Raw genomic sequence first — 12,384 nt, 5'->3', positions numbered from 1 at the left:
AATCGATAACCGAATAAAGAGAGTGGTGCCAGGGTCTGCTATTGGTCCGCTTTCCCTTACTTAGCTTGCGGTGGTTGGTCAAAAATTGCGGCGGCATGCAACGGAAGGTTAAGAAGGCCGCTAAAGAGGATCCTCAGCAGAGAAGAGTTAGCAGAGCGAGGTCGTAAACGTGCCGAAAGTGCTCGAAAACGTTACCCTGCCACGCAAAAGCTGTATTATGCGAAAATAAACCCATCTTCTCCGGCAGATGCGAGTAGCCAGTGTCTGAGTTATCGGCGGCAGCCATTGTTTATTCCTTTCGGAACGGGACAGGCTGCAGCTATTGAGAAGAAAATTAAGTTTTGTTCGGCGTATTAATGCATCTTTAACACACACACGTCACTTTGACGCGGTGAGTCTTCGCGGTTTTGTGACGTCGCGTGACAGGCAGGTAAAGTGGATGCAACCCTAAAACATTTGACCAATAGCCGAAGGCTAATGACGAAAAGGCGTCGAATCAGAAACAACTATTTTTCTTTTGTTTGGTCCAATCATGCATAATCAGTGTGTACACGTATTATCAGATGGGGAGCTACCGCGGTTTACGTGACGTCGCGTAATAGACAGGCGAAGTAGGGGTGGTCGAAAAAGTTTTTGACCAATCGCGGAGGGCTGATTGCAGAATTGGAATAGAAAAGTTTGGAATGGCTTTACGTTATAGCGCCCTTGAAGTACTGAAAGCTCGGCGTATCGCACTGAAGATCGGCCGCCTGGCCAAAGTAACTAACGTCGCTAGCGCTGACGTGGTCCCAGCTCCATCTGACCCCGCATCAGTGATTCGGCAAGTGGTATGCGAAGAGCTTGACCGGCGTGAGACGCTTTCCCTCTCAGCTTCTCAGGTTCGAGAGCCTTTTTCTTCCGGCAACTTCGGTGAGACGTCAATCACCGCCGCTTTCACATATACCTACAACTTGCCGCCTCGTCCAAGAATGACGAGCCCTACCATGAACGCGCATCCCAGTTACCAGTTCCCTTACGGTTACTCACGCAGAGCGCCTGTGGTTTCTTAAGAGTGGGACGTTCGTGCCAGTAATCCTTCTTCTGAACATTTCAGTGCATCGCGTGAGCACCTCATCTCCTTCCAATGTGGCATTCGCGGCTACGTCGCCCAATTTTGTCATCGTCGCTGTCGCCTGTCAGCACCGTGCTGTGAGTGACCGGGTACTTTTTATGACGTAGCAATCAGCACAGTGACGGAGCACGCTGGCCTTCTGACTCTGACAGCAAGAAGAACAACCAGGCAAATTAGCGTAGCGACTCGCCAGCTTCTGTGCGGAGTTCGGTGCCACCACCTTGACGTCTTGATGTCACCGCGACGACGTCTCACGTGACCGCCGCCAGGGAAGCTAGGCGGCGCGACCAATGGAGGTGAGGTTCCCAGTCATCTTCATCTACGCGCTCCTATTCATCGGCCAGTCACCATGCGTCAGAACAAGATGCGTGTTTTAATCGAAAATGTTGCTACTTTGGCATTTGCGGGCACGGAAACGAGTGTCTCCGCTATCAGCCTGGATTTGAAAACCCGACTAGGCCGTCAAGTGATGCTTCGATGGGATAATGCTAACGTATCCTGTGTAGTGAGGGGTGAGTTGCTTCGACCTATTGGTGTGTGCACCGCGAACGCTTCTTTGTCCCATAACGTGTTTCCAAGCCGAATTTAAAGTAATTGCTAAAACAACCCACAATGTAATTCTTCTCCCCGATTTCCTACAATAATCGGGTGCCACTGTCGATGGCGGCACCGGCGAGCTTTTCCTGTCTCACCTTGCTGTCCAACCTGCAACCTGTTGAAGTACTCACGTCGTCATTGAAGATGCCGTCTTACCAGCACGTTCCATATTCAGAGTTCGAGTTGCTTGTCGTGTCGACACCGATACATTTCACGCTATTCTTGAGCCTATGCATTCGACCGATGTGAAGAAAAGTGTGCTCGTACCTCGATGCGCCCTGCTTGTGGCCTGTGGTACAACTACTCGGTGGGCGTCAAATTTATCCTCCCTGTCTGTTGTGTTACCAAGCGGTATGCGACTTGGCTCTTTTGAGAAGGATACTAGCCTCAACATAGGCACTTTAACTGATGACACGTCGCACGAAGCCCGAGAACGCTTGGAGATGACCCCGGTGTCCCTGAAGACCCGTTGCCCTTTCTAAAAATGAGCAACAAGTCACTGTCTTCAGAGAAGCGTCAAGCCCTGGTCAGAGTCCTTAGCAAGCATGCTTCATTGTTCGATTTTGCGCAGAAGGCTAAAAAAGTTCGCGTTCCAGCTACGCGGGCTCGACACAGGACCGACACGGGGTCCGCGCATCCCATCAGGTACAAGCCTTACCGCGTGTCCGCGTCGGAGCGCAAGATCATCTCCCAACAGGTCGACGACACTTTAGCCAAGGGGGTCATCCAAGATTCCTCTAGCCCTTGGGCTGCACCGGTCGTTCTTGTGAAAAAGAACGACGGGTCCTGGAGGTTATGTGTTGACTACCCGCGTCTCAATTCTGCGACTTAAGAGGATGTGTATCCACTTCCCTATATAGATGATGTTATTGACTGCCTTCATTCCGCATCCTACTCTTCATCTGTGGACCTCCTATTGGGATACTGGCAGATACCCATGCGTGCAGCCGACAAGGAGAAAACCCCTTTTGTGACATCATATGGCTTGTTTGCATTCAGTGTCCTGCCGTTTGGTTGGTGCAACGCGCCTGGAACATTTGAGAGGTTTATGGACATGGTACTGCGCGGATTGAAATGGGAGGTTCGTTTATGTTATCTTGACGACGTCGTCACTTTTGGCCGCACTTTGGCAGAGCACAGTCATAGACTTGACGTTTTTTTTCACGTGCCTTAACGAGCTGTCCTTATCCTAAACTCGAAGAAATGCCACTTTCACAAAGAGAGGCGCTAGTACTTGGGTATTTAGTGGGAGAACACGGTGTGCGGCCAGACCCACAAAGGTAACTGCAGTTAGTGTCTTTAAACAACCGCAGTCACAACGCGAGCTAAGAAGTTTCTTCGGTCTTTGCTCGTACTTCCGACGTTTCGTGCCCAACTTTGCCGATGCTGCCTACCCTCTTGCTTCATTGCTGCGCAGGGATAAGCCTTTCACCTGGACAGCATACTGCGATTCCTTGTTTCAACTTAAGTTCCTGCCCTCTTGTGGACCGCTACTTAGTCATTTTTACCCCTCTGCCATAACATAATTGCGCACCAACGCAAGTGGAATCGGCCTCGGCGCCGTCCTCTTCCAGTGTTTTGGTGACACTGAGTATGTCATTGTCTACACCAGCCATTCAATAAGCAAGACCGAACAGAACTACACCGTCAGTGAGCAGTAGTGATTCTCTGTCGTTTTCACGATCCATAAATTCTGCCAATACGATGGGCGGAATCAGTTTACGATCGTTACTGGTCACCATTCACTACGTCGGTTGGTCGGTCTCCGCGACCGTCCGGCCGTCTTCCTCGATCGGTGCTACGTTTGCAGTAATCAGACTTTGCAGTTCGTTACAAGAGTGACCACCATTGTGCGGAGGCTGACTGTCTTTCTAAGCTCGCTCTACCAACAAATGCATGTGACGCAGACGATTTCGATTGGTTTCAGGCTGCCATCAACGACATCCATTTTCCCTATTTGACTACCTTAAGGGAAGAGCAATGCAATGACCGTAGCCTGAATGCCCTATTCGCCTCAGCTGCTCAGCCGAGAGGTAACAATGGCTATGTTATCCCAGACGGCCCGCTCTACAAAAAGAAATACGTGACTGAGGGTTGACGCCTCTTCTTAGTAGTCCCTAAGGATTTGAGCGCACACCTGCTCCGTGCTATGCCCGATGACATGACTGGTGGCCACATCAGTTTCACCAGAACATACCACCGACTTAAGGACCGATTTTATTGGCCTAGTATGCGACGGAATATAGCAAAGTATGTGGCCCGATGTGACAAGTGCCAGCAATTCAAGCGCCCTAATACTGCTTCGGTTGGACTCCTGCGCCCTGTGACAGCACCATCATCTCCTTTCGAAATGACACAGGCAGTAGATTTGCCTGTCCCATTCCCGCGCTCAACAAACGACAACAGTTGGATTATAGTCTGCGTCGACCATCTGACGGGCTATGCTGAAACCACAGCGATGCCAATGGCCACGGCTATCGGCGTTTGAGCTTCCTCCTGTCCTCCGTTATGCTGCGTCATGGACCCCCTCGTATAATTGTGAGCGATCGGGGTCACCAGTTCGTGTCGGACGTAGTCGAAGAGCTGTTGCGTCTCTGTGCTTGCCAGTTTCGCCACGCGACACCGTATCACCCTCAAATAGTCTCGTAGAGCGCACCAACGGAACTTTGACAAACATGCTTCCGATGTATGTCAATTCCAGGCACAAAAACTGGGAGGGTGGCACCTTGCCTGTTATCACGTACGCCTAAAATACTGCAAACTATGAAACCACCGGCTACGTCCCCTACTATGTTCTTTAGGTTAGACCGCTCAGCAGCTTCCTTGACGCCATCCTGATTTTTACTGCTCATGCAAGCTCTTCTATCGCCAATACTCTCTGCCGCACTGAGGAAGCACATCGCATAGCTCAGCTCTCTACGCTGGCGTCCTAGGACCGCACGAACATCAGTTACAATTCACTACATGAGATTGTGACGTACAACAAAAGGGGACATAGGATACGGCTTTGGACACAACTTTGCAAGCGCGGCCTATGCCAGAACTTTCTGGCTCGTTACATCGGGCCTTTCGTCATCATCACCGATGGCCTAAGTGATGTGACCAATTCCATTGCTGCACTCGTGGCTCTCGTGGCTACCGTTTAAGAAGACGCAGCTTGTTCATGTTACCCGCCCGAAGTGCTGTCGTTCCCGTGACTGTGAGTGCACGTAACGGTTACTCGCCTAGCAGACTTCGTCTGTGAATGGAGAAGTGTTGCTCTAAAGCCACTTTAAGGGCGGTAGAAAGGGAGGACGAAGTTCGCTTCTTTTTGGAGCGGATCGGTGTCAGTGCAGCAACGGTTCTCCCTCCTTCATGAAGTAATCGTTAGATAAACGCATCCCATCGTATTAATATATTTTCTTGACTGATTTTCTGATGCGACACTTTGTAAAAGTAACAGCCGGACTATGAGCACATCCGCAGTAGAAGGCTGTGTCCCCTGTCCCACTTTAGGTTGACCTAAGTATATGTACAGTTGTGGACACATTAAAATGGGCCACGGGTTAGGCGGCCGGAGGGGCACCACAGCGCTGCTATTGCGCTTCGCGCTCTCACGACGAGTACCCCGAGTGACGTCCAACTTCGCCTCCGCACCCTCGTTCTCGTGCTGGTGCTTGTCATGCTTGATGAATTTATAATGCAGCGTCTGCTACTGACGGTCAGTAGTTTCGCCTGCAGTTGAATGCCTGTAAAATCGCCAGTAGTGCAGCAGTTAGCGCTGTCGCGCAGTAGCGGACGGCTGCAGGACATCAAGCCGCCGCACTGTGACGGAACCAGAACCCAATTTTATTTTCGGCGATTTGCAGTATCGGACACAATAAAATGAAGCGTGGCTTCCGTTAAAAATTGGAGGACGCTTAAGCTTCACCTTCAAGAGTGGAACGCGATAGCGTTATCGCACCCCGTTCGCATCGCCCACTCATTCGCTCGGCATGCTCTTGAGTCACACAAAGACGAAACGTGCGCCTGAGCAAGCGGAACGAACCAAAGAATTCGGTGTCTCGGAGGGAGTAACGATCTACGCGAGCCAAACGTCGTGATCGGAAAGGACAGCCGGGCCGCGACGCGCCATGAAGGCGGACGCTATCATGGGGCTGACGCCTCGATGGGATCGTCCTCTAGAAGCGGGGGAGTGGTGCGCCCTCTGTCAGGGCAGCGCCGTACATTGCGAGAAGGGGGTCTTCTGTGTTTGCCGCAAGATGGCTCTGCGTGCGCGTCAAGCGCAGAAAAAATGTTGCGGATACGTACTTCGCTGCGCGTTTAACTGCGACTTCTGTAATTTACATGCTCATAATTACTGATATACACCGCAGTGTAACTTTCTACGGCTGGTTTCTAAGGCAACACCGCATTCACTAGAGACGCTTTTTCCCGCTTTGAAGCACCGAATGCATGGCTGAGTGGTAGTGTCTCCGTCTCATTCTCCGGAGACCCTGGTTTGATTCCCAACCCGCTCATCTTGCAAGTTGTTTTTATTTATGAATTGCCTTCCGCCGTTTTTCGCTCACGGCCAGCGCCGTCGATGACACTGGCTTTTCTGCGATACGAGCTCCCTAACACTGTCGCGTTAAAAACGCGGCCCAGGGCCAACTAGTAAAATAGGTGCCTGGTGTCGAGACGTCTACTCTCGCATGTGCGTCCTTTTTAGCTCGCAGCCTCTCCAAACCTTTAGCATCGGCTTGGCGCTCAAGAGCGCGGAATGAGGGCTTGATCGCCTCGATTCTGCATGTTGTTGACCTTTCGTTCGTTTGCGCTCAATCACCGCGCGAGCTTTGGTGATTGCTTGCACCTAATCTCCTTTGCTCTGGTTGTGAATTCATTTGCTTGTAAGTGTGCTGCGTACACATAGCGGTTACTTTGAACGAATAATTTGTGTATAAAAGAAGGATACCAGTCACTTGGACCGACAAACTTTCGACATAACGTCGCTGAAACGTGCGACCCTCACGGCAACTAAACAACATTCTTGTGTGTGTGTGTTTGTGTGTGTGTGTGTAAACGAGTGGGGCAATTACACGACGACGGTTGTGTTTTGGGGTGCTACGAGCCAGTGAAACTGTCGTGACATTCTGAAGCGACGTTATGGATCGTGTCAGTGAGTCTCCTCGATCGTGTTGAGGCTGCCAGTGCTATCTAATCTCGCAACACAGCAACACTGAGCGTGGTGTGTGCGCGTGTGTGAATGCGGTTGACTGTTCTCGTGAATCGTGCGACGTCCCCACGTAAACTTTAACCATGACGCGCAGTGTTGTGTTTATGCCTTTTCGACTCCGTGCACCGCTAAAGCCCCGTAAGAATTAAAGGGCCCTTATACGAAACACACACGGATAGGCCTGGTTATTACTGCACTGTGTTTTGCTGGCGATCCCTGTATCGCTTCTGGCATTTTTCATATGTAAATTTGCAGTTGTGTATTCTTCATCAGTAAAATGGCATCGCCGATTACTGAAACATCTAGTGTAAGGGAAACTTGGATGGAACGAGCTCTCAGGTGTATGTAATGTACTTTGATATATTGTATTATACTTTATTATTTGATGGGCAGTAGCAGTAGCTATGCAGTATTTGTTTTTAAAATCAGAATAATGCAAGCACATAGGAGTATATTTATTCACATATGCAATGCACATACCCACCGTGGTTGCTTAGTGGCTATGGTGTTGGGCTGCTGAGCACGAGGTCGCGGGATCGAATTCCGGCCACGGCGGCCGCATTTCGATGGGGGCGACATGCGAAAACACCCGTGTACTTAGATTTAGGTGCACGTTAAAGAACCCCAGGTGGTCGAAATTTCCGGAGTCCTCCACTACGGCGTGCCTCATAATCAGAAAGTGGTTTTGGCACGTAAAACCCCATAAAAAAATATGCAATGCACCAAATACAATTAGGATATGCAGAGTTGGAAATGAGTTCTTGGACACAATGTAAATCGCAGTTAACGCGCCCATAACCAAAGCAAATTGCAAAAGTAGAATTTGCTGCAGAAATTTGTGAATTTTTGTCGCGCGTAACGTAATGCGGATATTTGTCCGCGATTTAATGCGCTTCTGCCCCACTATTTACTTGCATGCTGGATCATACTGCACTTGCTAAGCCAACGCGCTCATAATGCACTAAAATCAATAATCTCCACAAACTTCGGCCGTCAACACTCATGCCCGCGAATCAAATACTATCGCAGCTCTGCACACACACGTGTATACCTTCTCTCGCACCTTCGTATCCCTCTGCGTTACTTCCTTCGCATAGTCGTGCAGTTACCCAGGGTTCAGTCTTTCCGTCCAATTCTGTGCAACCATACTTTTCGTTTGGTTAGGTTCTGGTTGCCGCGCGGGATGCGAAATAACTTCTTGCCATCCTTCGTCCGGTTTAGGCACCCAACCGCATTTCGGCCCGACCGGTACGAAATTATCGCAGCAATGTGCATAGCACAACAGGCGAAACGCGCGCACTTCGCCCGGCGCGCAGGAACTTTCATGGCGGCAAAGGGGCGGAGCATGGTCACATGTCACTAATCAGCCTATCGCTGGCGTTGTCGGCTGGATCAATGCCTTTCTGTACTTTAAAATTATTGAGGGACTTTACCCGAAGCACTATAGAAGTGCGCGTGGTGCGGCCCCGCAGCCGCTCCGGTCGCCTTAGCCGTGGTCCATTTTAATCGGTCCGCGACTGTACTTGCGTTTGTTTCCATTGGAATACGGCCACCGCGGCAGAGGGTTCAATCCGCGGCCTCGTGTTCAGCAGAAGAACGCCTCACCCAATGAGGCCCTGTAATTGGTTATAGTCACGCGTATGTATTAAAAAAAAGCATATGTGTTTTCTCTCTAGCACTTATTGTTGCTTATTTTTTCTTGGTACCACCGGTAGACATGACTAAGCCTGTTGTTTCCACGGCACAACATTCTAACGGACAGGCCGCGGTGCGCGGAACACGAAAGCCTATAAATCACTGTCAAGAAAACTATGCCACATGTATTTGCATATAACAGATAACCGATAACAGCAGATAGTCCTGGGAAAATGTGATCGAAATAGAAAACGATTCTATATATTTTGTCGAATTAGCGCGCGAGAACTGTCAATTTTTATGGCGTTCTGCAAATTTTTCAAATTTTGCCACCAATAATAAAGATACCGGTACATAAGAGAGATTAAATATGCTTTGTTGCCCGTTTACCATGTCCCTACGTATACACAAAAAAATTGATACTTGAGATTGGCACAATAAAAATTTACGAAAAAGGTCCTTTTTGGGCCTCCTGTTTTAAACACATGTTTGTCGTTGTTTGTTTGTGGTACGCATTTACCGAATACATTGACTGTATTCTTGTGTAGGGTAGGTAGGAATAGTATGAAAGCATAGCAAATATTATTGAATTTTCTAGACTCCCAGAAGCTCGGAACACCGTGCAACTGTGTAAGCCACATTTTCCAGCTTGTCTCAGTTAATATTTTTTTCAGGCTGAAAGCAAGGCGGGTGCTGCAGAAATGACGTCACTTCCGACGCGTGGAGGGAGCTTTCGATGTCATACAAAAATATCATGGAAATAAAAAAATAATAATCTACACCCCCTTCGGCTGTCCTTATCTGAACACACCCAGCTATCAAAGCGCGCATGTCCGTATACTTCCATGCAGTTACTTTACAAAATACAACATGTTGAACGTCGCAAAGATTATTTCAAACGTATGACCAAAATGCCAATGAATAATATATGCGCAGCAAACAACTTGTCTCGTATTATCTTGGATGCGTGGGAGCGCAATCGGCACTTGGCTGCTCGCATTACTTTATCGGATAATAGCTCCAAGTTTCTTAGCTAGTATGTTGGAGCGATTGTAGCTTGCATTGACTACATCTTTGCCTTATAATTGCCGGATTATTGTTTTTGTACTTGCTGTATTATAACGCATTCGGTGTAAGTCGTGAACCTTAATTGCTTTTCACACACACAGAAAGTAATCAAAAACTAATCACTACTCATGCTTTGCACGAACTAAGTTTCTAACAAACTAGTTTTTCTTCCTCGGTCCGTCAATGATTCTAACTATTGGCCTAGCGCTTCTGCAGAGTGTATTACTGTTCATGGTTTTGAACATTGAATTTGAAACCTTTCTTACTTCAACAGCACTTGCCATCTGCAGTATTTCCAAATAAATAAAATAAAGAAATGTTAAATCCACGTGACGGCAAGAGCAGTATAAACTTCGGCAATGAAATAATGCAAAGGATGCTAGGCAAATAAAGCTTCACTTTAAGAACGGCTGAAGTATTGAATTAATCTACGTCGCTTCCACTTAGAACGTTTAAACAAATGAATTACACTCTGGGGTTTCGCGTACTAAAAATATACATTGAGACACAATGAAGTGGTGGAGTCCAGATTAATTTTTACTAGCTGGGGTTCTTCACCGGGCACGCATGCACGGGACAGGGACATTCTTGCTGTTCGCCCGCACCGAAAGGCCGCCGACGCGGCGCGGATTTCTTCTCAAGACCTCGTGGTTAGCAGTGCAATGCCACCGCCATTCAGCAACCACGGCAGATGCTGAGAAAGTAAACGAACCACCTTTCAAAAACACTGTCCGTTCATACGCCGTATCGACTGACCGCTCTTCTACGCGATTGTAGTGTCTGCATGACTTGAGATATTGATGTATCGGAAAGTTATATGAACGCTCTACAATGAGTGCGTTCTTATTTTATTCTTGAAATTCCAAATTTGTGGTAATGAATAATTATTCTTGTCCGATTATGCCACCGAAGTGTACGCAGAAATGGTCTCATTTATTTCAAGGAGCGGCCGATAACAGTGGCATCAATCCTCCAATAGCGCACCGGAATATATTTTTACACCTTGTATAACTTACAGGTACTGTGCATATATATTAAGAATAAGTGCTCCCACAGTTCAGGGGTGTGTGCACTTCTGTTCTCACCCAGCTGTAATACTGTAGCTGCAAACGGCCGTCGAGCCTGCGCGTTTAAAGCAACTAAAAACAGCGTAAGCGATGTAAACACGGACGCTACACATTGACTCTTTCGAATAATAACATCTGACAAAACGCATAGCACTAACCGCAATATCTCTTGCAGCTTGCCGGGAGCTAAGTTAGTGACATTTATTACATGACCGCTCTGGCCGCTGCCAATAATTGTCAACTTTATATGAATGCGCAAGACCGTGCCTGATTCTAAACGCGACTATTGAAGTAGATTATATATGGAGCCATCCGTAAAGTAATGCGAATAAATAAAATTATTGACTATGTGATAATCAACATGTGTGAAAAATAATGCAAACAAATGTCTTGTTTTCAGGAGCGGTCATTGAAGAAGCCAACTTTTGCAGCTCTGTTTCGATACCGATGTATACGAAGGACGTCGATTATCCTGTCTTTCAAATCGTAAGCTGATCTTTGCGTTCTTGTTTTTCTTCTATAACGTGACACTGAATCGTAAATTATATACTCTCAATTTGGCTTTCGTAGCTGCCGCGTGAATATTTGACGATAGCCACATCATTACTACAGCAAAATACGACAAAGATGCAATGCGATGGCATTTCGGCGATTCTATGAGTCGCTGATCTCCCACCAGACACTTGCGTGCATCTACGAAAAACATTGGCAGACATTTTCTGCGAGCATGTCATGAAGACATGATTCGGATAATTTGCCGTTGAGTAACCCCCACGGCGGTTAGTCTTGTAGACCACGAGGCCCGGGTTCCATTTCCGGTTCCTTTGGTTGCGGAGAGGAAAGCAAAGATAACGATTGTGCACTGTAGTGTAGCCGGGACCCCCAAGTTCGGGCAAGAGCTTCCCCACGGCCGTCGTCTTCACCTAGCAGTGATGATGCTGCTACTGCCTTATGAGCGCGGCAACGGCCTCCAGAATGCTTACTTTTGGGTGCAAGGTGATCGTAATTAATCCTGAGCACTACAGCGTTGGTTGCCATGGGACGTTAAGGCCAATAATTTATTTATTTTCCTTTGAGCAGTATTATAGAGTAAATATAACGAGTAATAACTTTTGCTTGAATAAAAATCTGTAATGACCATGCAGGTGAGGCCAACGTGATTTTCCATGTACTCGCGATTGAATTCATTTCTACCAGACGCAATCCGTGAAAAGTCATGCCTTCTTTGATGGTGCGCCCTCTTCACAGCCCGTAAAGCTTCAAGTCTACTGCAAGCTGCTCCGAGGTCTGTCGTCGACGCCACTCCCTGTCAGCACCTGCCTTAGAAGAACCAATATTCGCGTTCTTCTGCCATCTCTGTTTCCAAATGCTGCGTATTGTGTACTACAGCGCTTTTGAAGCGTTTGAGGCGCTAGTCAGACATTTTCGCAGCGCGGCTTTGTGCGCTGCTTGGAATAGCCGACGCCCTCTCTCCAAATTAGCAACAGCGGCCTCAACTTCGGAGAATGACGGTCATCTTGCGAGGTTCGTGCGTTTCGTAATGCGACCTACTTGGCTCAACGGCTGAGAAGAATGTTGCCAGATGACGCCGCACTGCCACGTGAACGCCGAGGTAATCACCAGCGCCCATGTTGTGTCCTCCCGATGACTTGTTCTACACCTGTAAATGCCTCCCACTCCCTCGATGATACATCACAACGCCAGCCACCCTC

General features: G+C 48.1%; 1 protein-coding gene across 5 annotated transcripts in view; it reads left to right on the top strand.

Moving 5' to 3' along the window:
* The window catches only part of LOC142566817 (organic cation transporter protein-like), a 266,000-nt gene that overhangs the window by 153,389 nt on the left and 100,227 nt on the right, over nt 1-12,384 (top strand). For all 5 annotated transcript variants that reach the window (XM_075677698.1, XM_075677699.1, XM_075677700.1 and 2 more), the window contains one exon: nt 11,073-11,158. In XM_075677698.1, coding sequence (XP_075533813.1) covers nt 11,073-11,158 — 86 coding nt within the window. The remainder of the gene's footprint in view (nt 1-11,072; nt 11,159-12,384) is intronic.

This window comes from Dermacentor variabilis, unplaced genomic scaffold (assembly GCF_050947875.1).
Source record: "Dermacentor variabilis isolate Ectoservices unplaced genomic scaffold, ASM5094787v1 scaffold_13, whole genome shotgun sequence".
In the NCBI taxonomy this organism is placed as follows: domain Eukaryota; kingdom Metazoa; phylum Arthropoda; class Arachnida; order Ixodida; family Ixodidae; genus Dermacentor; species Dermacentor variabilis.
The sequence above is the reverse complement of the archived record's forward strand: the minus strand, read 5'-3'. Positions and strand labels throughout refer to the sequence as shown.